The 25,468-nt window shown below is 40.9% G+C and overlaps 1 protein-coding gene and 1 long non-coding RNA gene across 2 annotated transcripts in view; one reads left to right on the top strand and one right to left on the bottom strand.

Moving 5' to 3' along the window:
• Positions 1-1,257: 1,257 nt before the first annotated feature.
• LOC309539654 lies at positions 1,258-6,684 on the bottom strand. The gene is made up of 3 exons (XR_014222916.1): positions 6,151-6,684; positions 4,797-4,952; positions 1,258-2,693 (listed from the first exon to the last, which is right to left on the bottom strand). It is a non-coding gene; the product is annotated as an uncharacterized lncRNA (long non-coding RNA).
• Positions 6,685-6,994: 310 nt separating this feature from the next.
• Positions 6,995-25,468, top strand: part of EMC2 (ER membrane protein complex subunit 2) — a 44,526-nt gene continuing 26,052 nt past the window's right edge. The window contains exons 1-3 of the mRNA XM_082235923.1: positions 6,995-7,104; positions 17,814-17,927; positions 20,688-20,752. Coding sequence (XP_082092049.1) covers positions 7,065-7,104; positions 17,814-17,927; positions 20,688-20,752 — 219 coding nt within the window. The 5' untranslated portion in view covers positions 6,995-7,064. The remainder of the gene's footprint in view (positions 7,105-17,813; positions 17,928-20,687; positions 20,753-25,468) is intronic.

A 25,468-nucleotide genomic window follows, 5' to 3' on the forward strand; every position in this document is an offset into this window, starting at 1 on the left:
ATATAAGCTACAAATGAAAAGTCACAAAACATTCAAGTTTTCCAAGCAACGGCACTGTTGTTAGACAACATCTCTCGAAACCACAGGTTAATGGTGTTATTTGATCATGAGCAAAAGGTGTGGTGTGGTCCATTTGATTTTCTTCAAGTGTGCTTAACATTTATGGACATCTGCTCTAGGTCAACTGCTCCTCTTCCACCAGTGATATCAGGTTATCAAATGCAAGACACATTTAGAAAATCACACTACCAGAGAGTGGAAGTTATATCATACAGCACAGAGGTTCTACACAAAAGTGCATTTACTCTTGGAAGTGTGCCGTGTTTATGGGCAGGCCCCATACTTCAATCCAAAGAGCTAATTCATTAATAGAAACCTTCAGGAAGATATGGCAAAAGGCAGCTTGACTTGTATGAGCTCTCTTAAGGCTATATGGTTGTATGACTCAATAGGTCTCTCTTGGGTTCTATCCCATATGTTACCACAATAGAGATTCTCTTCCCTACTCCGCCCATATATCAATATGGTGTTTAATTTAATAATAATAATAATAATAATAATAATAATAATAATAATAATAATAATAGTAGTAGTAGTAGTAGTAGTAAGATGGTGTTTAACTGAATATATTTAATTAAGACTCTATGTCAAATCCACTATATATATATTGCTAGATCTGTCTATTGTATTGTCCTTTTAGCTGTAAAACTAATACTACATGACATTCACTAGCCAAATCCTGTTTTTCTTAAGGGTTTGTTTGTGTTTCGGTTTTTTTGCACAAAAACCTTGCTTCTCCCTAGTTAAAATTTCCATCTGTGGCTTCAGTTTTAGAAGCCAGGAGATGAATAGTCAAACTGCAAAGCGAAGGCTTCTGACTTAAAGAGCTTGCTTGAGCCAAGACTGGCACACAGTCCTCCCAGACTGTGGAGAAGTTTTAGCTAAAACACCTTCAAGTTTGGTTATTTTATGGAGTTTGAGAAGAGTTTATGTAGTCAATCCATCATCGACAAGCAGCTACAGATTTCAGAGATTCGGCAGAGTAGAAATAGAAAACTGGCCATGTGCTGTTGTTAGGCCTCGGCCAAGCTTGAAAACAAGCACAGCAGTTGGAGTCTGTTTCCAATGGTGACTGGTGGCCGTTGGGACTGGTAGGGAGGCAGGAAGACCATTGTCAAGCTTCAGGGAATCCCCCCCCCCCGGTGCAGTAGATAAGCAAAACAAAGGAAAACGAGTCTTCTTACCACTTAGAAACTTTAATGATCACAGTGAGAGAACAAAGAAACCATTTCCTAGGAATGGCAGTGCTCCCAATTAAGAGTTTCACCCACTTCCTCCTTAGTCACCCAGGTCACAACTGCATCTTGTAACCTGAGTTTGTAATCTCTGTGCTTTCTGTTCTGCCACCTTAATCAGCTTTTCTGGTGGAGGAATGCTTTCCAGAGACAGTGAATCTGTTAACTCTCTCTCTCCCAGTGCTTCTTCTCCTAGCTGTTCCCCATCCAGTGTTTCCCAGCTTCTGCCTTCTGAACTGTGCCCTTCCGCAAACCAAATCTATACTTGTCCTCCTGCTCCTGGGAAGATTCAGGATCATGATCAGGAGCAGGGGTAGTGGGAGGCTCCCACCATTCCTCCTCAGTGCAGCCCTCGTCAGCACTGTCCCTGACAGCCAGTGACAGGCAAAGCCAACTTATCCTAGTTTTGTCCCCATCCTCCTCCCTGTCTAGAGTTACCTTGGAATTCCACCTCAACACAGTCATGGGAAAAATAAAACACCCTCTTTTGAGTTGTGTTGTGTTACATAACAGGACAGATAACAATCATCTGTTCCTTAGCAGGTCTTAAAATTAGGTAAATACAACATCTGATGAACAGCAACCCATGGCATTACACCGTATGGGACTTTATTTCACCCAGGTCAAAGACTCACTTTGCCACACCCCCATGCACATTTGCATACAGCCTCAATGGTGCCCCTCTTGAGGCTTCACCAGAGTCAAAATCCCGGCTAGCTCATCTGTAGCTACAGTTCTACCACCCCTTCATGTGCTGCAGCTGACTTAATCCATGAAATGTTGTGCCACAATAAATCTAGTCTGCCTCAAGACTCTGCTGTTTTTCCCTTTCCCTTTGTTGGGACTTTCTAGGGTCTGGATAGCCCTGTGGAGTCACTTGACACTAGTCAGGCTGGGCCTAAGGAGCTAAATCTGCTCTGTTGCTGCTGGAGAACTAGAGTGCTAGTGGTGCAGAACTTACAGGGCCAGCCCTGCCCATAGGCACTGTGGACAACATTTCCCTTTTTTAAAGGGAAATTCCCTTATTCTGAATAGGATTCCTCGCAAGAAAAGGGAAAAGTTGACAGCTATGACTGTGGAGCAGGCAGGGAGTGGTGGCAAGGTACTGAAGTACAGAGTGCCACACTGCCTGTCCTGAGTCTTCTAAGATTCAGCTGCCCACCCAGGCAGTTTCTGTGCTTTGAAGGGGTGGCAGTCATCTTGTCCTTTGCCTCAGGCAACAAAATTTATTGGGCCAACCCTTAACTTAAGGCTTCCATCTGTTCTTTGGCCTCTCGTGTCAGTCTGTTTCGAAATCTCATACGTCATAGTTCTCCTTGTGCTAGGGTAGAGTGTGGGGGCGGGGAGTCACATGACGTCATTTATGCTCCAAGCCATCTTTTGCAGGACTCTTCAGGCCTGTGGGAATGGTGGATGAAATGAAAGGAAAGCTAACTGAATTTTGGTTAAATGACTAGTTTACTTTCCAGTCTGTGACAACATTCCCTAAAACATCACTGCCCTCCTTGCTCATGTCCTTCAGTTTGACAGAATGTTTTGCACAAGTAACGGATTTTAAGTTTTTGGCCACAAATCGACTTACACTAACACATTAACCTCCTTGTCCCAAAGCAGAGCTCGCAGGTGTTCCTTAGTATATGTTTGGAATGCATGGCCTTGAATTTTACAAGGGTTTGTTGCCAATTTTTTAAATAGAATCAAGCTTGCTTGCAAGTCTGTTTCAGGTATGTGCTCTAACAAAATCATCTCCTGGCTGAAAATTGTTGGTCCCCCCACCCCTCTGAAGATGGAATTCATTTTCTCTTGCAAAGCTGCCTAGGTTAAGTGGTCACTGGCCAGGACCTAGACTCCAATTTGATCTTGTTTGGAGCTTTTTTTATATATAATCTTTCCAGTGAAGCTGGTCCTTAACCATATGGCCAGAATTCAGTGGTAGAATGCATGGTTTGCATTCATGATGTCTCAGACTCAACCTCTGGCCTCTCTAGTTAAAGGATTTCCAGTACAAAGGATGGGAAGCAGGTTACACGTGTGTGTGTGTGTGTGTGTGTGTGTGTGTGTGACAGAGAGAGAGAGAGAGAGAGAGAGAGAGAGAGAGAAAGACTGAGTGCTGGAACTTTTGTGTCTCATGTACCTAGCAATGTCCCATTTGGAAGGAATTTTCTGGAATCCTAGAAAAGCAACTTCCAATCAAGGAAGACCGTTCAAATGGTTTGAAGATAAACTGCCCCCTTATCTTTTGCGGTTATCCCTGACCATTATAACTGCCTGGTGTGTGATTTACAGTGCTGTCTTACTCACAATGTCCATTGAGTGTGATGGGACTATGTGTGCAAGACTGCAGTCTTGAATTCACTCCCTCTTTTTGACCCTGCTAAAAATAAGACTCCATCTCTCAAAACCCATGTGTAACTGGGATGACCCTTAATCACAGTGGAGTTTGCAGTAGTTGTGTTTCTCTGTTGAGCAAATGTGTGCAAATTTCAGGTCTAATGTAGAGTGCAGAAGCTCCCAATAACTTTAAATGCATGAACAGCACATACTAGAATGTCTCTGAAAAGTCACTCTGGTGCCAGGATGTGGTCATTTGTGATCTCAGCATGTATTCAGGCACTCTCCAGAACAGTTAACTGCTCTTAAATCTCCTGAAAAGGTCACTGCCCTGATTTTATTAGCCACTGTATAAGTATCATATTTTTTTAAAAAAATACAGCATTGTGTGAATAAAATTACAGGTTGCTCACACACCTTTCCTTTTCTTCCCTCCTTATATTTTAAATAAGGTTCACTGGGAAGAGATGGAGAGTTCAGAAATAATACCAGTACTCTCCCACCCCCAATTTCTCTACTCAGTCTTGGCAGCATCAACTGCAAGATGACTACAAGTTTTGAGAGCCCTGAATTGCATGGACTCCGTCTGGTTCTCTGGGAAAAGAGCCTTCATATGGAAGTGGTTAATTAATGAAGTCACAATCTGGTTCCTTTTTCCATTGAGGAAGAAACCTATGCCAGCGCTATATTGTCCATGCCAAATACAGTCTCTCTCAAACTTTCAAACTGGTGTGTACAACCAAGGCTCAATAAAACAAAGTCCATATTGTGACATTTTGTGGTGGTGTCATAAACCCTACCGATCAGAGACAAATGGTGTAAGATCTGTAGATAAATCATTAAGGATCAATCCTATGCACACCTACCGCAAAGTAAGTTCAACTGAACTCATTGGGCTTAGTTCTGAGTTGACACGTTTAAGCTCACATACCATGCCAAAGTTTTGTTTTTTAAACCCATAGCTACTTAGCACTAAGCACAGGTTGTCCACCTCACATTTAAAACCTAGATGAAATTGTGTGATGGAAATGTCACACCACCCGCATGACTTCTACAGAAAACACCTGCAGCAATCTGCAGCAATTATGCCTAAAATGTGGAACAGCCCTAAAACCTAGTAGCAGTGTGATCCACTGAATCTGGTTACCTCATTGACAGTTCAAATCTTACCTGAAGGCTGATTCTGTAGTGGTGGGAATCCTTTATTAAACTGTAATAATTGCTTGGTGAGGTGCACATTGCCATAACCACAGGCTCCGTTCCCTATTTAGCTGGGCACTGTAAAAGTGGGTGCCCAGCTGAAGGCTTCACCACCTCAATATTACCCTGGAGTGAAAAATAAATAGGAAAAGTTTGAAACATGCTTTTGTGAATCAGCCTTCTTGCTTCTTGCAGTTACCATGGATTTCTATACGAATATGTGTGTGAAACAGTGTGAAGGATTCCAGAAAGTATAAGGACAACGAAAGATGCTTCTAAGTTTGAACAATTTACCACAGCAGTTACTACCCAGTGTATGTGGATGACTATGGAGGTTTGGTGGGTTTTGGAATGGGGCGTGGAAGTTATAATAGAAATGTTCCCTATCATGCGTCCTATTTTGTGATGTATTATGTGAGGAAGATTGAAATATATGTGTGCGAGATTATGCAGTGGGCATCACTGCACCATTAAAAAAGTTTGGGAGGAATCATGTGCACATTGCATGTGTGAAAGACAGCAAAAAGTTAGGTTAAGGAGCCTGAGATTTTACAATGGGACTTAATGTCTATGCGAAATGTTGATGAAAACACATGTGCGAGTTTCTTCCAAGTATGAAATCACTGCTTTTTCACATAACTTGCTATGGAATCAGTTAAAACGCTGGAAATCCTGTACTTTTGTGGCACAGGTTTTACTCGCCAACTAGGATCAAGGAATACGGAAGGACAAAGAATCACAGCCGGGGTACATATGTATGTGTCAAAAAGCACCCGTATGAACATCTATACAGTAGGCTTTGATGTGAGGACACCATGGAAGGACGATAAGACAAGTGTGCTCTGTCATAGTTAGTTATGTAGGTCCATATATCTGCATACAATGGGCGGGTGGACATGGGTGGACATGGTAGCCTCTACAATACTCCATCATCAGGACTACCGTGTGGCAATGAGGGCAGCAAAATAAGCATACTTTGCTGCCTCTGTTGCATCCTTGAACTCTCCAGTAGGGGCAAACTTTGGTAATATTGTGCCCTGGGCAAGGGCAAAATTTGTCATCTTCCTCCCTCTCTCCTTCTGTTCTGTGCATGCTCTCAAGTCATAGTTTTGCACCCCCTTGGGTTGGTGCCCTGTGCAGTTTTCTGTGGAGGGCACACCAGAAAAGCCTTGAAGGTCCACTGTGACACGTTTGCCCAGCACTTTTGAGGATAAAGTCACATGCCTTCCAAACAACCTTGATGTATGCCATTTCCTCTCCTGTATGCCATTTCCCATTACTTCTATACTACATGACTTTGGGTGCGTCTTGTATTTGAGCTTACTACTGTGTCTTGGGCTTACTACTGCGGTTCACTGTTTCCGTGATTCTTGTGAGCCCTTCCGTGTCCATCTTTGGGTGAAGAAAAATGGGAGATAAATAATACACACGTGTACAAAAGAAAACGCAGTTAAGAGTGAGCACCAGAGGCAAAAAGCCTCAAAGGTTAAAAGAAAAAGGTCTGTGCTGCTTTTTGGGGGAGGAGGGGGTGGAGGGGAAAAATATTTTCCACGTAGTAAATTAAATTAATTTCACACAGCAAATTAAATTAAGAATTTCCCCCCTCTCCCTCTTCTCTCCCTTTCCCTTGCATGTCTTTTTCTTTTTCCTATCTCAGGACTTTGTTACAGCAATCCAATAAGAAATACGGAATAAAATAATATGTAATTAAAGGGGTGGGGGGGTGGGAAACAGCTATTACTTCATGTTGTAAGATCTAATTCACTGGGCGGTCTCTTGTGAATGTGCTTTTCCTTTATGAGGTAATGTGGCGTGTCTTGTCTTTTACACTGTAAACCTGAGGGAAGGGAATAGATACCCCCCCTTTTTACATAAGCGGCTGTGGGGACCCCCCCTTTTTTTTAATAAACACATCCTCTAAGGAAGCAAGCAGCTAAATAAAACGATTTCTAAATCCCTGGGTTGAAAGCCGCGTATAAACGACAGCCTTCACCCAGGTCGTCCGCCTCAGCGAACTGGAGACCGAGAGCGAAAGGCGCTTTTAAGGCCAACCTGAGACGAAGAAGGTCGCTCGTTTCCCCCGCCCTCCGCGAGCGAATCCCGCCCCTAGCTCCCCCCCCCAACCAATCAGGCTCGGATCTGTCAGCGATTGAGCTCGGGGCGGGGGCCAGGACACTCTGTGGGCGGGGCTCCGGGCGGTCACGTGGCGCAGGCGAGGCGTGAGGGGAGCCCGGCAAGATGGCGAAGGTCTCGGATATGTACGATGTCACTTGGGAAGGTAACTTGCCGGCCGCCCGGCCGCGGTGTGTGTTGGCTCGGCGGGGAGGGCGCGATACGGGCAGACCCAGGGTGAGGTGTGGGCGCAGCGACAGCGGCTCTGGGGCGGGGGAGAGGCGCCCCCCGCTTCGGAAGGATAGCCGAGGCCTTGCTAGCGCCTCCCCTCGCCAGGCGAAAAAGCCTCAGCAACTTCACCGTCTCTCCCCCCCGCACAGTTGGTCTGGGAGTACTTTAGGTGGTATTCTCGAAGCTGATCTACGCATAAAATTAACCCCATAATGGCTTGCGGGGCTGCTTACCTGGTGGGATTTGCGTCCGAGTAGGAACGTGGGTGGCGTTGTGGGTTAAACCACAGAGCCTAGGACTTTCCGATCATAAGGTCTGCGGTTCGAATCCCCGCGGATCTCATCTCATCTCTCCTTTGAATTTACAAGGTCTTTAGCTCCAGTCTGCAATATGGGGATGATACTTTTAGATTACAGTAAGATAATGTGTACAAGGTGCTTTGAAAAGTGCTATTTAGGTGACAATGATTCCTAAGTGGTTCAACAATGGATAAAGTTGTGAAAGAAGTGTATGCAGCCTCTTTTTCAATGAGAGGCTAAATAAAAGTAAGTTGTTATTGTTGTTAAGTATATGATATATTACATTGGATGCCACACTGAATACAATAAGCCCACAATTTATGCAGGGTGGTGCTGTGGGTTAAACCACAGAGCCTAGGACTTGCCGATCAGAAGGTCGGCGGTTCGAATCCCTGTGACGGGGCGAGCTCCCACTCCTCGGTCCCTGCTCCTGCCAACCTAGCAGTTCGAAAGCACATCAAAGTGCAAGTAGATAAATAGGTACCACTCTGGCGGGAAGGTAAACGGCGTTTCCGTGCACTGCTCTGGTTCACCAGAAGCGGCTTAGTCATGCTGGCCACATGACCCGGAAGCTGTACACTAGCTCCCTCGGCCAATAAAGCGAGATGAGCGCTGCAACCCCAGAGTCGTTCGCGACTGGACCTAATGGTCAGGGGTCCCTTTACCTTTACCTTACTAGGAACGTAGGGAACGGTGATCTCAAGGAGTTTACAGCCTTCCTTTTTCACCTGTCCTGTCTGCCTGGCTCTGTAGCAGATTCTGAATGAAATGACTTGACAACAGTTGTTTTAAATTACATTCTTTGAGTCCAACTTCTCAGAAATATCTGTCATAATTTTTCTACAATGTATACTTTTAGTTAAGCGTTTTTTATTTATTTACTTGATTCGGGAGGCAGCTGCCCCCCCCCCCGGCTACATATACCCCTAGTCCTGTTTTATCAGTGAATTGAGATTTTTCTTCTTCATTAAACCCACATTGGAGATTGAGGGTGCAGAGCTTGGGGGTGAAGGTGGAGATTCTGCCCCCATCTTCCTTCAGGACACTCATCTTAAAATTGTCTCCTCTGAAAAGCCATTTCCTTTCATCCTTTTTCCTAACTAAAGATTGATAAATCTACACCTTTACCGTCACCCCTTCATTGGCTGTTGGCCTCCCCCCACTGTTAAAATTTGGGATTGTATGCTCTTTGGGGCAGGGAACTTTGGCGCTGGGGGTCAGAGAGAAGATAATGAAACTTTGTAAAATGCCAGGTGCAGTGATGGGGCTTTATAAGTAATGTATTAGCAAGGTCCTGTGAGCAGCAGCTGAATAAATCCAAAGACATGGAGATGGTTGTATCATTCAGTTGTTGGCCACTGCCTTGAACATCACTGGTTGGGTTGCAGGTTTAACTTAATAATTAATAAGTTAAAAGTATAGCTCTGTTGTAGGTATTTCTTTTAGATCCAGGTCCTTCTGTATGATGGATGTGTATATGTACTTTAATAAACTGAATAGAGTGAAATATTATGAGTCACTGGGGTAGGGCTTATAAACTTAATAGTGTTTAGCGTATTTTTTGTTGCTATTTTGTTAATATTGTTTTATAGATTATAAATGCCTTTTTGATTTGATAATCATATAATATGACTTAACACAGGACTTGTGATACTCTGTTCTATTATTGCAATTCGTTTCTTGTAAGCCACTTTGGGATTCATTTGGATGGAAAGTGGCATAGAAATGCAAGAAATAAAATCAAAACCAAATCAAGTAATCATAGTAATATAATGCATTACTATGTAATAGAGGAGTTCATTACAGAGTACTGCCTGTTTGAAGAGTTTTACAGTGCTTCATGACCAATATATTTGCTTCCATATTGCAGTTGAGGGCTTGAGGCTTGGACAAAAGTAGATTGCCAAGGCCAACCAAAACCTGGGTTTTCCTGTTTTTCAGCTCGTACATTCAGCTGCTACATTCCATGAGTCGTAAGCATATACATCTATAAAAAAGCAATGAGGTTGTGGTCAGGCTTAAGATTCTTGCAGATTCATCTTGTGCATATTTACTTGGAAGAAAGATCCACTCGGTTCCAATTAAGGGCATGCGGGATTGCAGTTCTAATTTGTTGCTTTCTTTGTGGCTTCTGAAATCTTTCTTATGCTTGTATATAGTTCTTACTTGAGTGTTAAGTAAGAATTCAGACTACAGCAGGGTTTTCCAAAGTGTGGTCTGTGGACCACCAGTAGTCCACAAGCTTCATTCAGGTTGTCTGTGGCATGTCCGCATTAAATATTTATAATTTTAATTGTGTTTTTATTGCCTTTTATTTCTTGTATTGTGTTTTATTGTATTACAATTTAAATTCCTTAGATAAAAATGCAATTAAAAATTATACAGCATCTAACAGAATGCATTACAGTTGCTACTACAGGCAGAATAATCATTAAGTAGTTAAGCAAGATTTAACTAGATTTATTTATTAATATGCATACTTATCTACTTCATAATGGAAACCTAATCGTATCTGCTTTCAAAGAAGTAGAAATACCGTATTTTTTGCACCATAACACTCACTTTTTTCCTCCTAGAAAGTAAGGGGAAATGTCTGTGCGTGTTATGGAGGGAATGCCAGTGGGGGGGGGGGAATCTGCTGCAGTCGTGAGCAGAGGATCCTTGGTTCCCCTTCCTTCCCTCCTCTGGCTCGGGAGAAGAGCCGCTGAGTGGGGAGGAGAGAGGGACAGAGAGACTGCTTCTTTAAAGGAGCAAGTGGCTCCTGTCTGGTTGGTTCCTTTAAAGGAAGCAGGCTCTCTGTCCCTCTCTCCTCCCCACTCAGCTCGCTACATAGCAGCAAAGTTTTTCAGCTCGCTAAGCCGGGGATGAGCGGGGAGGAGGGAGAAAAGCAGAGCCTCCTTGCTTTAAAGGAGCAAAGTGGGAGAGGAGAGGAGCCTTCTCCCCTTATACCCCTCTTCTGCATTATTAGCAGTATCCTTCTCCACACACCCCACACGTGCTCCTTGTCCCTTGAGTGCTTTTCCTTCCCTCCCCACTTAAAACATGGTTACAAAGCACAGATCCACATGGATCCTCAGGATTTTTGCACTGGGTCACCCCAAATTCACCATCAGATCACATAGCATGTCCATGGCTACATCTTGCACCAAAAAAATCACGCACCCACTGTTGCCTGGGGCCGCAGTGGTGCAAAAACATGGTTACAAAGCATGGATCCACATGGATCCTCAGGATTTTTGCATTGGGCTACCCCAAACTCACTGTCAGATCACATGTCTGTGGCCACAGCATGAACCACAAAAATCATACATCCATGGTTTCGATTAGAATTTTTTTTTCTTGTTTTCCTCCTCTAAAAACTACGTGCGTGTTATAGTCGGGTGCGTGTTATAGAGTGAAAAATACGGTAAAAAGCAGAAGATTATTGCCATCCATTTCCCTCAGACTGGCAGTATTTAAATGAACCAGCGTGGTGTAGTGGTTAAGAGTGGTGGACTCGTAATCTGGTGAACTGGGTTCGCATCCCTGCTCCTCCACATGCACCTTGGGCTAGTCACACTTCTCTGAAGTCTCTCAGCCTCACTCACCTCACAGAGTGTTTGTTGTGGAGGAGGAAGGGAAAGGAGATTGTTAGCCGCTTTGAGACTCCTTAAAGGAGTGAAAGTGGGGTATCAAGTCCAAACCCTCCCTCCCTCCCTTTCTTTCTATGGGATTTATTTTTTAAAATGTATTTTATAACCTGTCCAGTATCGCAGTACAGTCGTACCTTGGATCCCGAATGCCTTGTGAGTCAAACGTTTGGTTTGCGAAGGTTCTTTGGAACCTGAATGTCCAACACGGCTTCTGATTGGCTGCAAGAGATTCCTACAGCCAATTGGAAGCCGCACCTTGGTTTCTGAACATTTTGGAAGTCAAACGGACTTCTGGAACAGAATCCGTTCGACTTCCGAGGTGCCACTGCACTGTCATGTATTACTAGCATTACTTGTTATTCTAATTTTGTATTGTGAAACCGTAGAGTATGGAGGATCAAAAGACTAAACAGGTTACTCCCTAGAGGCAGATCACCCAACTGCCAGCTCCCTATCTAAACAGCATCTATTGATAAGATACTTGAGCAGTGGGGGTAATATTTCCATATGCTTGTTTCCCATGTTGGTAACCTCCATAGGAAGCAGTTGTGTGGGTTGGGCAGAGGTAATTCCTCCTGCATTGGTTTTTCCAGGCCCCTAAAATGTGGCAATATTATTATTTATTAAATTTCTAAATCACGATTCATTTGATGATCACAGGGCAGTTTAAAATATAAAAATGCAAAAATGCATAACATAATAACAAACAAAAACAATACCCCCCAGTTTAAAATGCCATCGATAGTTTAATTAACCAGTTTATAGTAGGCCCACAATTTATACACATTTAACTTGTGCACATTCAGCTTTACACACATGGCAAAAGTTAACATTAATAAAAAGGGGCAGAAGAAAGGGCGTGGGGTTCTGGGGAAAATGGTTTTGGCAATCCCACCTGCCATTGAACCCATTGAGTTTTGACTGTACGTGATTCTGGGTTTAAGGTGTGATCCCTGGAAAGTAACCCCCACGTAATTTGCAGGTTTACTGTAGTTCAGGGAACAATCACTTTCATAAAACTAGTTTCTCTTGTTCATAAAATAAACTGTGAATGGAGATTTTGTAATAGTTTCAGATATAATGTTGACACTCAGAAATGCATGCAGTTGATGCTCTGTAGGTTATCCAGAATTGCCAAGGAACTTCTACCCATCTGTGCATGCTTGAGATAATACCAGGCCTGCTTATATAGTCAGTGTTAATCAAAGCCTCTGTTCATTGCTTTCCAGTCATTAAATATTTCATATGTGAGTTCTGTAAGAACTCTTGAGCGGTTGCTGTCTGGACCCAGTGAATTGTCCATTTTTAACATGTCATTAAGGCCTAAAACTCTCTCACCACTATTTGCCTCCATTCCTCAGACTCTCTTCCTGAAAAGGTTTGTTTAGGCACAGAGATCTGCCTTACGTCATTCAATGTGAAGATGGATGCAAATAATTCATTCAATTTCTCTGCAGTATCCTCTTCTTCTAGCACACCTTTGATTCCCTTATTGTCCAGAGGTTCAACTATTTCCCTATCTGGTTTTCTGCTTCTAATGTACTTAAAGATTTTATTCTTGATGGTTTTTAGCAGTGCACTCATTTGTTTTTCATCCCTTATTGTCTGCTTGTATTTATTTTGCCTAAGTTTGTGTTCCTTTTTGTTTTCCTTATTTGAGCCAGACTTCCACTTTCTGAAGGAAGCTTTCTTGCCCCTCCAGTTGATTCCATGATCAACTTTTTTAGGGCATATTCTATGCAAGTCTAATTGAAGTCATTATTACGTTACTTTTATTCTTTATCTTAATTAAAAGGGAGGAGGATGTGGCGTGTGCCAAGTCATGAGGACCAGATAGAGCAACCTAGATGAAATATGTGTAATGTTGTTTCTTTCTTTTAGAGAGTTGGAAACAATATTCAGATTGTAGCCTCTGAAAGTATAGGAAAAGAAGTAAAGAATTTGACACAGTGTACAGAAATTATTTGTGAGAATTTCTTGAGCAATTCAGTGGCCTGATAGGCATGTAATGACAAGCCAGAATTATTAGCATTCATTTCATTTCTCTGCTGCTTTATATTTTTAAGAAAAAAATCTCAAAATTGTTTACAACATATTAGAACATCAAATAAAACAGTCCAGAATAAAACATTACCAAAGAAAGACAAATAAAGTATAGTACATTCAAAGCAGCATAATTAGCTGGAAACTAAAATATTATCTCGATGCTTTCAAAATAAAACATTACCAAAGGAAGTCAAATGTAAAATGCAATGTTAAATATCATAACTAAGAATAAAGTATTATCATAAGCATAGAACATACTTGCTGCTTTTGCTACCAGTCCTGCCAATGGTAGTTCATAGCAGGCCTTGGCTGTGGAAGCACAGGCTCAGTGACCTGGGTCTGCCCTAAGAGACAGCCAAGATGTTCCCTGGTCTCTTCAGCATCCACAACTTTTGTAACTGGAGTCAGTCAGGGTCCCATCCTCCCAGGCCCTTCCAGAAGTTACTGACAAGAATTATGCAAACTATGGTTTACCAGAAGTGAGGAAGCATCCACTGCTAACATTGCACCCGTCCCCTCCTCCGTTTGCCACACTGTGAGGAAATAAACTAGAGCATTAGCAAGCCATTACTTGCAAACCAGGGCAGTAGATTTGAAACTTAATTCCACAACTTGTTTTCATGATTAAATTTGGCTGACCAAATTTAATTTAAGATGGTGGACCACTACCACCATCGTGACAAACTGAAAGTTGATATTGTTTCCCTACAGAAGTCATCAGGCTGCAGCACTAGACTGCAATTTCTGCATGCTCACTTGGGAGTGATCCTTCTAAATAAACATGTACAAGGCTGAGACTGTCAGACATTTAATGTGCTTGTTTTCTTATATTAAGTGATCAAATGACAAAACATGGCCTGTCTCATATTTTTCCATAGCTAGATACCCTATACTTTAATATTCAGTCATTATTACATTTGAGAGATATAGTGGCATGGAGGCTTTAGTAGTGGCTGAGTAAATTCATGGAGGAAACTTCCATTATTTTGTGTATGTTTGGACTGTCACTCCTTGCACTACATTTGAGATTCAATCGCATTCTTTCTGTCCAATCTTTTAATTTCCAGAGGTCTTGAGTCAGGAACCATTTAGTTTTTACTCAGGCACATGAAATGTAACTCTGTGGTGGTTTTGGTTGTCTTTTAAAATAAAATCTAGCACAGTTCTATTTCACCCCTCCTATTTGTGGAAGGAATCATATGTGGGGTAGGAATGGGGTGGACTATAGAAAGAAATCTGTTTGATCTAAAACTTACAGCTTAACTTGTAAATTTTGAAGTGACAGGAAGACCAACAACTTCAGACTTGTCTTTTTCTATTAAAGTGTAATTAAAAATATTTTTGCATTTAAGATGTCTATAATAGGCAGAATAAAAATACTATATACTAAAACAAACCAAAGGAGTGCCTACTCACACAATGCCTTCTGTTGTCACCTATTGCTTTCTTCATCATGTAAAATTTATCATCTCTCGCTCTCCCTCCCTCTCTCTATTCAAGATAAAGGGCTGTGTCTGTGCTTGTGTTGCTGACCCCATATCTACCTTGCCAAGCACCACTCCGCCCCCCCCCCGCAAGTGTTAGAAACTGAGATATGAAAACCAGGAGCTAAATGGCACCTTAAACCTAGGTCATGGGTGCAACAACGTAATATCTAGGCACACTTTTTAATAACAAGAATACAAAGCTGAAAATGAATGAACTGCAGCTAAAATATTATGTTAATTTTTCACATGGTATAGTCCTTCCTCTGCCTGCCCCCAATATTTCTAAGAAGATCTGTTCTACGTTCTTCAGAGAGTAGCTGGAAGTGGGGAGGTAGAAAAAGGTCCTCCTTTCCTTCCACTCTGCAGTTTTAATCTGAAATCTTAGGCGCAGTACTGCTCAGAAACTGCTTGCACTAATGAAATTCCCAGGCGCAAAATGCGCCTAGAACAATGTGAGTTTCAAACACTGCCTCCCCCTTAATGACTCACAACCTCCCTGCTTCCCTTACACTACAGCGGCAGCCAGTGTGGCAGTGAGTGTGGGGCTCCATTGCTTTCCTAGCTTCCCAACACTGTGGGCTCCATTGCTTAACAGGAAGGGGAGGAGCGAGGCATGGGGCGCTTGATGCATCATGCCAGAGCCAATCTGACTCTCCTGCCACCATGCAGTACCCCAAACTCCTTGTGCCACGTGCCTCCCCCTCTTGGTAAGCAGGAGTGACCTGCAATTGCACAACAGTTCCCTTCAGTGGTGGAGGGTTAGGAGGGAAGTGGCAGGTGGCATCAGAGCAAGACTGGGAAGCAGTTCCTGGTGAGCTGCCCTAGTCTATCTGTGCCTCCATGGTTTGTTGGACTATTACGTCTCTCTTCACTGCTCCCTGCCACTAAGGGAGGTGGGCGGTGAGCTATTGTCACTCTGTAGTTCATAGCACCACCTGTCTGTGCTCAAGCAAATTGCAGTGTGACAACATCCTTATGCAGACAATTTATGGGTGAAAAAAGGCATCATTGGGCAGGATATAACAGCCTGAGTTCATGATGACTTTCAGGTCCACCTTGACTGATTGATTATATCACCTTGAGTTTGAGGTGGATTTTTATGTCTGCTGCCAGTGCTGTTTGGTTATTTATAAATATTTTTCAACTCAAACTGCCATGCTTTTTTGCAGTCTAGCTTTCTGTGTTCTTGTCAATTATTTATTCAGAAACTGCTTTTTTTCTGTGTGATTTTGGATGCTTTGAAAGTGTGATGAATAAGGATTTAAAACTTCCCCATTGGTCGTTTCCTCATAATAGAAGATGATGTAATGTTCATGAAGTGTAATGACTACCCTATTTTAAAAAATAGGGAAAGTGTACATAAATGTTACCATATTAATTTTAGATATAATTTTAATTTTTCGCATACTCCCTCAGACCATGCTTTTATATTAGTTTAGGGAATAGTAGTGAAAATATCTATGTACATTGCTATTCCAATTTTATAATTCTTACTGAAATAGAAAGCAACCAATGGCCTTGGAATAATCTGTAGTTTATAGGAATAATGAAAACAATCCAAGAGTTCCCAGATGAGGCAATAGAAGAAAATGATCTGTTTCGTAGCTAACACAATGAAGCAATAATAGTATATACTCATTTTGAGATGAAACTTATTCCTACTTCTCTTCAAGACTCAAAGCATGTTCAGTTATATGTTTGCATTGGGAAATATTACCCAAAGCAATTACAAATCTTTCATAGAGGCAGCAGGCAAGTTGAAGGAGTAATAATCATAAATGTGCATTATGACAAAAATAATAAAATCAAACAGAACTTGACAGGTTCAACTCCATTATGCATTAAGCCTGAAATTCAGCATTTTGTACTGCATTATGTTTTTGGCATCCATAAAGGCAGCAACACAATAATCAGTGAGCATCCGCATGCTGTGAATATGTTCAGTTACCCCAGTGCTGAAAGATATTGAACAGCAAGAGGAGAAAATATTGACTTTAGACATTGGCCCGATTCATCCATCATGGTACTCCAAACTATGGTTTAACAAACAGGCATGGTTGGTGAACACTGCTCAGATCTCGCCTGCCCCATTTCTCCCTATCCCAAGTCAGGAAGAAACAAATTAGTCCTGGCTTAGTGCTACATGTGAACCACCACTTGTGGTTTGTTTATCTCCAAATAAACCACGAGAGGGATCCAAGATTTCTTTTTGTTTGGGTTTGTTTTCTCCTGCCTTCAGAAAGGGAAGAGTGTGGCTTGCGTGATTTGAGCAACCTGCACCAGCACACTTACTCATTCATAGACACAGCTTGGCTTACAACACAAGAATGGGCGATCTTTACACGTCTTTAGCTGCCAGGCGAAAACATTTCTCATTACCCAGGCTAAATAATCTATGGCCTGTTAAATGTGTGTGTGGGCTGTATTGTGATAATGTTATTATTACTCTGAGTATTACGTTTTTATTATTAAGCTGCGTAAATTATGTTCTTAATGTTGTACACCGCCCTGGGATCTTTGGATAAAGTGCAGTATATAAATTGAACAAATAACTGAAATAAATAAATGGCTTGCAAACTGAGATTTTCTGTACAACCAGCTCAAAATTACTGGGGGCGGGGGGGAGGCCATTGCCTGGCTGTAGGCAGGTGCACATCAGTTAATTGAGAACCACACTATCAGCTTTAGTAAGAACAATTTCTCATTAAATAACCTTCATGATCTTCCTAGAATTATAATTACATCAATTGCCTTGAATGATTGGAAAGGAAGCAGGCATCAGACTTGGTCCAGGCATGTTTTTGTTTCCATGCTACTCTTTCTGGCCAGGTGCCTAATATGATGACAACTTGCATGCAGACAGTGTTTTGTCTCTGCATAGAGATAAGATTCTCTTTTTGAATGCTACCGATCAGTATTAAAAGGTAATGGTAGATGTGCTTGGGAGTTCATGATGTGCTGGTTTTTCACTGTATAAGGGATAAGACTCGTTAGCTAATACTTGTAGACCTAAAAGTCTCAATGTTTATTTTTTCCCCCCACAAACATAATTTCAAAGCTAGAAACTTTAAGTTACTAAAACAATTATTATCAAACAGAAAATGCATATACCAATTCTTTTCAGAAATCTTGATTAGGAATTGTCATTCCACTGTTTCATTTTTGTTTTTTGTTTTTCAGAGATGCGAGATAAAATGAGGAAATGGAGGGAAGAGAACTATCGGAACAGTGAGCAGATAGTGGAAGTTGGAGAAGAATTAATTCATGAATATGCAGCTAAGCTTGGCGATGACAGTACGTCAAAGCTGTTTCACGTCTCTTGCCGTCTTTATTCTGTGCAGCTGCTTTTATTATTACCTGATTGATTCTCCTATTACACCCTCAATATTATTTTTCTTTTACTTCACTTTTCTTGTGCATGCTGATGTATGGTACGCCCATAAAGCTCAACATCTGCCAGTTTTCCTGACTCTTGATCAGCTTTCCAACTTAAGGGTGTGGGCAGGGAGATGTATACCTAATCGGATGTATAGCCTGGCCCGCTAGTCATGTAAATACATTTGAGAGAACCCTTGGCCCAAGCCTCCTTGGCCAAATTTCACTCATTGGTTGTCTTCATTCGTTTGAAGGATGGCTAAGTTTTGAAATGGAGACAGAAGGTTATTCCTGATATTTAACCATAACCTCAGCTACGTGGAATCAATATAAGAGTTGCTTTTATTATAGCGTTGGGCATGAGAGTCTAGGGCGTGCCTGGATTTTCATTATATACAATAGCTCTACATCATTTGGGGGGATCGTAAGTGCACAATACTAATTCTCCCCAGACAGAAACTTGGCACAGAGCATTTTATACCAGAAGGGAATTGTTTAAAAAGAAAGTCACAATAATGCAATACCTCTTTTTATATAAGCACAGGATAAAGCATCAGAGTGTTTTATGGCAAGAAAACTGTATAAAGTTGACCAAGGCTCTTATGTAGGCAGGAAGGGAATAAGTATCAGTGATTTGTTTTTAATGAGCTCATTCTACTTTCTCTTTCTTTCCTTTCTATAACTTAGTTAACCTAATTCAGACAGTATGAGCAGTTCATTTTTGGCAAAGGTCTCAAAGATCAGAACGGGTGTACCCTTCTTTATTTAATTTTAGGAAGTTTTGGTCTCAGTAACACTGACATTATACAAAGAGAGAGAGGGGAGCAATATTTCTGAAATGGGTTCATTTCTTAGAACACTCGACCAGAGGTCTTTCAGTTTGGCATGTTATCATAAGATGTTACTAATATATCTCATAATGATGAGCATTAGAATATTTTTATCAGAGAACAACTTAGTGGGGAAATTCTGTCCATTCAGATGTTTTTGAACTACAATGCCCATTAGCTCTAGTAAGCATGGCCAATGGCCAAGGATGGTGAGAGTTGTAGTTTTGCAACATCTGGAGGGCCAAAGGTTCCCCAAACCTAGTTTTGGTATACACCTGAAAGTTGCATATACAATGGTGCCTCGCAAGACGGAAAACCTGCTAGATGAAAGGGTTTTCCGTTTTTGAGCTGCTTCATAAGATGATTTTCCCTATGGGCTTGCTTTGTAAGACGAAGACGAAAACGTCTTGCAAGTGTTCCAATTTTTTCCCGCTCCCCCCCTTTTTCTAAGCCGCTAAGCCGCTAATAGCCTTTTAGCCGCTAATCCACTAAGCCTTTAATAGCTGCTAAACCGCTAATAGCGCTAATCCGCTAATCCGCTAATAGGGTTGCTTCGCAAGGCGAAAAAACCGCTAGACGAAGAGACTCACGGAACGGATTAATTTCGTCTTGTGCGGCACCACTGTAATAGCATAGCACAGTCACTTTCTTATTTGGTTTTGAGATTTAAAATTTGAAGTGCCCAGGAAAACAGGCCTGCATATGTTGTCGCCGAGTTTAATGTAAACTCAGTGGGTGATAGAAAGGGCAGTGATCTCAACAGGGAAGTTGAGTGTGCTGTTTTTCATCGCTTTTCACTTTGTAAATTTATAAATGAAACATATTTACTTCACTCGTTTTGTCTTTTCGAAGAATCACAGACAACAGTAGATTCCCTAATTAATAGTGTTCATATGATGTATATGAATGAATCCTCCATATGTTCCCTGGTGTCATATCCATTTTTGTTTCCAGAGGCTATGTAGTTTCTATTCTAAGAAGGCAATCTGATTTTAATCAAGAAGCCATAGAACATAATAGCCACACATTCACTGAAGTGGTAAAAGCTAAAATGAGAGTGATTGTTGTGTTGTCTGTGGAAAGTAGATTTTCATTGAGGGGCAATCTGTACCCTCCCAAACCTTTAGTTTTTACACAGAACAATTTTAAGTATGTGTGTATCACAGAAATTTGTACACTTGTCTATTTCATGTGCATGGCTTTCCTCTTGAATTCCAAACACTCTCAGTATAATAGGGTAGTTTTATTTATTATTATTCATTGTCACTTACAAGAGAGCTTCATATGATAGTATAATGTGCAGCTTCAATCAACATGATGCACTTTATTCATACAACCATTCACTCACTCACCACCCTCATCAGGCTTAAATTCAAAACTCAGTTTAAACATATGTACCCACCATAGTGCTGTATCTCCTTTACCTTTTTTTTTTTCTTTGCTTTGTACCACCACTGTCAAAATTGGGGATATCTCTGGGAGCTACAAAAAATTGCTTGGGGTCCTGATCCAGCTCTCAGAACTGTTGTTCTGCCAAACCCCCAAAGTGCTTTTTGAAATTGGGGGAGCAGTGAATCATTTCCATAGTTGGTTTGTTATCATAAATAGCTATTCTGGTGTAGTAGTACAGTATTGCATTGTAATATGGAACAGTTTACAAAAATGCTTACGCAGCATAAGCGAACAGTATAGCTTTTAGAAGTGTTGAGTCATGCATATTAATTTTGAGCACTAATTATGACAGGTCCAGGTTTCTATAAGGAAAAACGAGAATGTAACTTGTTTTAGGTGTTTTGAAAAACATACTGCCTCATTTCATATGACAGATGTATTTTTGTGTGTTTTCTAGTCTGGATAATATACGAGCAAGTGATGATTGCTGCATTGGACTGCAGTCGGGATGACTTGGCACTGGTAAGTAGTCCAGCTGACCTCTGCTGCAAATGTAATGGCTTGGAACACTGCTTACCGCAAAGGATTCTCCCATTCTCTCCTCCTTGCTGCAGCTCCCTATGCCCCCTGAAAAGCTGCTCCTGAAGCTTGAGGTACCCTTTGGAATGGCATGGTGAGTAACATAGAGGGCTGCAGCAAGAGAGGGAACTGGTGAAATCTGGAGTGTCTGCCTTGAGTGAGAGGAAGCTCTTTTTTAATTTACACAATGTGAAACTTTTCCGGGTAATTTTGTGGAGGTGCAAACCGGTGGTTCTAGATGGTCAGTTTATAGCACAATGTGCTTTTGGGGAACTACACAATCTCTCCCCACCAGTGGTTTTGTATTGCATTTGTCCAGCACTCTACTGCAAAATTCTGTTGCAACTTTGTTGTTGTCTTGTGAAGTTCTAAAAAGTTTTGTGTTCTTCAAAGATTAAGAGCTCCTCTCACTGTTCCTCATAGGCATGGAGGTGTCTTTTTTTTTTTAAAAAAAATTATTAAGAATTTAAAAAAAATGCAAAAAAAATAGAAAGGAAACACAATAAAAAATTAACAAACATACATTATAATACATCTAAGATAAAGAAAAAACATAAACAACATAGCAGCAAAAAAGAGAAAAAACATTAAAACACATCCAATATTTCATAACTTTACCTTTCATTTACTTGTTTCATCGACCTCCTCACACCTCCCTTTTTGTATTCTAGTTCAATTAACTATTTCAGCAAATTCTTTCCATCTTTCTCAATTTTTTCCTGTAATATATCTTAATGGTTTAACCTTTAATTTTTTTCATTTTGACCCACTATCAATCAGCTTTTACTTAATTCTTTATGACATTTCTGCTAAAACCATATAACTTCATTCCAACATCCTTTCTAACATTCATTGATTTTACAATGTTTTTGTAAATATTCTTTAAATTTTTTCCAATCTTCTTCCACCAACTCTTCTCCCTGGTCTCGGATTCTGCCAGTCATTTCCGCCAGTTCCATATAGTCCATCAGCTTCATCTGCCATTCTTCCCTGGTGGGTAGATCTTGTGTCTTCCCGTACTTTGCAATGAGTATTCTTGCTGCTGTTGTAGCATACATAAAGAAAGTTCTATCCTTCTTTGGCACCAATTGGCCGACCATGTCCAGGAGAAATGCCTCTGGTTTCTTCAGGAAGGTATATTTAAATATCTTTTTCATTTCATTATAGATCATCTCCCAGAATGCCTTAATCTTTGGGCATGTCCACCAAAGGTGAAAGAATGTACCTTCAGTTTCATTACATTTCCAACATTTATTATTGGGCAAATGATAAATTTTTGCAAGCTTGACTGGTGTTATGTACCACCTGTAAATCATTTTCATTAAATTCTCTTTTAAGGCATTGCATGCTGTAAACTTCATGCCAGTGGCATGGAGGTGTCTTTAAGAATAGAATGATAGGCTGGTATTCAATGAAATCCTACTTAGAATAGACACGTTGAAATTACTGAACTTAAATTAGTCAGGTCCATTTACTTCACAGCTTTCCTTTCCTCCCACCACTAAGTTATGGCCTGGCATTTCTGTAGTAAGCTGCTTTTAAAAGTTTACTAATCTTAATTCTGTGCACTCTTCCTCTTCAGTGCTGGAGTGCGTATTTTTCCTATTTATTTTTAAGAAACAACAACTATCATGCTCCTTCATGACAAATCTATCTTCCATTTTATACTGATAAACTATTGCAGTTTAGGTCCTTCAGTGAGGCTAGCATGAACACAAGCATTATGGGAAAACAAATACTGAGATTTTTATTGTTTGTGTAGACCTGGAGGCTTGTAGGACCTTAAATGAGATAATGCCTACACCAATATTTTGCTTATAATTATGACAGGTCTTTCCAAAGTTCTAAAAATATTTACAGCTACAGTACTTGGATACAAGCTGGGTGCCAAAATAATATGTTAGCTGCTATATTGTAAAGAAAATGTTGATACAGAATCTCAGTGTATGTCAACTTTTCAAATGATTGAAAGGTACCTCTCTCAATCTACTGATTTTTTTTGTGCCATCTACAGTAAATGTTTTGCATGTGGGTTTCATTGCATAGCTGCTATGGAAATGTTTGTATTATGGAAATCCTTTTCGTTTTGGTAAAAAAGGAGGAGACCTACAAACTAGGGAATTTGATACTTTTCCTCTAACCAGCAACTTCTGGTGAAAGAGCTATGTAAATGTTCGAATTACGTATGCAGAATTTTCTTGCTGGAAGTTTGTTCCTTAGTTTGGCAGTGGATGTGAGCTCAAGGAAAAGTATAAAGGGAATGCAAGAAAAAGATCATTTATGAATTTTTAAGCTAATTGTAATTTCAAGAATAAGAGAGTCGTTTTTCTTTATCAATACCTTATGAACACAGTTTTGGAACAATTTTATTATATTAGAATATCTCATTCTGATATTTCAAATATGACTGGGTTTGTAGAAAGTGAGATGCAGTTAACATCACTGTTCGTTCAGGAGATCTTGCCAGTATCACCCAATAAAAAGAAAGCCATGATAGAATCATGGAGTTGGAAGGGGCTTGTAAGCCATCTGTTTCACTCCTTCCTTGATGAGAGAAATCCAGAGCTAGAGCAACCTAGCTATCCAACCTTTGCTTGAAGACTTATGGTGGGATAGAGCCCATTCCCTAGGTATGGTTCTACTGTCATAAAACTCTTACTGTTAAGAGTTTCCTAATTTTCAACCAAAATCTGTCCTACCAGCTGTATATAGAGCAAGGTGTGGAGAATGATAAGCATGTTTTACAACATAAAGGTTTTTTTTTTTACAAGGGGGACCCTTTTGTATTGCATCACTTCACTGATTCACTCATATCCTTTCTTCAGTGGAAACCACTTTTGAAATATTTCAAATAAACTAGGACAGGGTTTTTGTGTATATGTAAACTGAGTTCAAGGTGGCCTGAGGTGATAGTAAAGGAAGTAGGTTTATTTTTCTTTGAAACTCACAGTTTAATAAAGTAAAATAGCTTTCTAAATCAAAAGTAGTTGGTCTTCTTGTATTTAGAACCTAGAAAGGAACCAAATCAAACAGTCTCTGATTGCTTCAGGGGCAGTGGGTCTGTCCATGATGGAAGGCTGTTTGATCCAGTTGGGACTCTGGCGATTTTCACATACTCACCATAATCCTTGCAAGTCCCATTCTCTCTCACACACTCCTCAAGGGCACAGTGGTGGGGGAAGCCTCACTCTCCGTGTTCGGCTGATGGAGTCCTCTGCTGGAACAAGGAGCCATCCATCAATAGTGGGTCAGCATGGGATACAACTCAGTTGACTTCAAGCCACAAAGGCCACTTTGGCTTCCAAATAATGCCACCAGGTTTAATAGCACCCAAACTATGAATCTGATCTTTTAGGGATAGTGTAACCCCAGAATGAGCATCACCTCCCCCCCCCCCACTGCAGTTTCAGCTTATTGTCCCCCGACTGGTCCATTGATGATTGCAGGCAGTAATTTAGCACATCTACAGCTTCATCTGGATATGATAAAATAGAGAAATACTGATGACACCTCACTCAGCATCTTCTTTTGATAGTATCAGGACAAAATGGAGTCTTGTGGATCACCATAGTGTGATCTTACGCTATGGAAGAGTAATAATATTTTGGGTACCAACTTCTGGAACTGATTGTCAAGATAGGGACAGAAGCCTGCAGTGCAATTCCTCCAGTTCTGTCCCCAGATGGTTCGTCCAGAGGGGATACCATGGTTACTGGGATCAAAGGCTTCTGAGAAGGCCAGGGGAATCAACATGGTTGCCTGTTGTGCACTCTCACCTGGAATAACAGTTGCCAAAGGTAGTGTTGTACCAAACCCTGACGTGAAATCATATATAAATAACCTGCTTCATCCAAGAGGCCTTAGAGTTGTATGACCACCATCCACTGGAGCACCTTATCACAAAAAGGCATCTTGGTAACTAATTGGTATTTGGCACAGTTGTCTGGGTCTGGTGGACCCTTCTCCAAGAATGGTTGCTTATATTCTTTAACATGCAGCTCAGAGTGAATTACAAACGCCAGGACCCAACCAGCCAGCCGACCCAACCTTGGTTGCTCTTATAAGTCAAGATGGGTGAGGATTAATCCTAGAAAGTTTTGTTGTAAGGGCGCCAGCATAAAGTAGTTACCTTCAGAATCATCCTTAGTTCCCTGTGGCTTCACAGGATCAACAAGAAAGTTTGAAGGCAGAAAGTTGCATTAAACTTCTATGTTGCGCTGATGGTTATCATGTTTTCATATGTGGTAGTGAAGTTATCTGAAATATTTTAGAACACATAGTAAAAATAGATATGAAGAACATTTCCCTTCGTTTTACTGAAGGTTTTCCTGAAGGAACCAACAAACAAATTCACACCTGTTATTTATTTTTTTTAAAAAACACACTAATAATTGTTGCAGTAGTTTTAAGTTTGAACTTCTGGCCCCAAAGTGTCCTATAAGAAACACAGCATGATGCAAGCACTGTGAATATTTGGTCTCCACACCGAGAACAGTTTAAAGGCTTAATGAAAACTTATGATTTTTATTGTTCCACATACTTAGTTGAAAGGACATTCAAAATAGCCATAATTCTGACTAATCTTTCGCCACAGCTGCAAGCACCCGATACCAGAATGGGGTTTGCGCTCTTAACTTCCTGACTAGGAAACTCAACAAG

Source organism: Podarcis vaucheri (genome assembly GCF_965113315.1).
Source record: "Podarcis vaucheri genome assembly, chromosome: 8".
In the NCBI taxonomy this organism is placed as follows: domain Eukaryota; kingdom Metazoa; phylum Chordata; class Lepidosauria; order Squamata; family Lacertidae; genus Podarcis; species Podarcis vaucheri.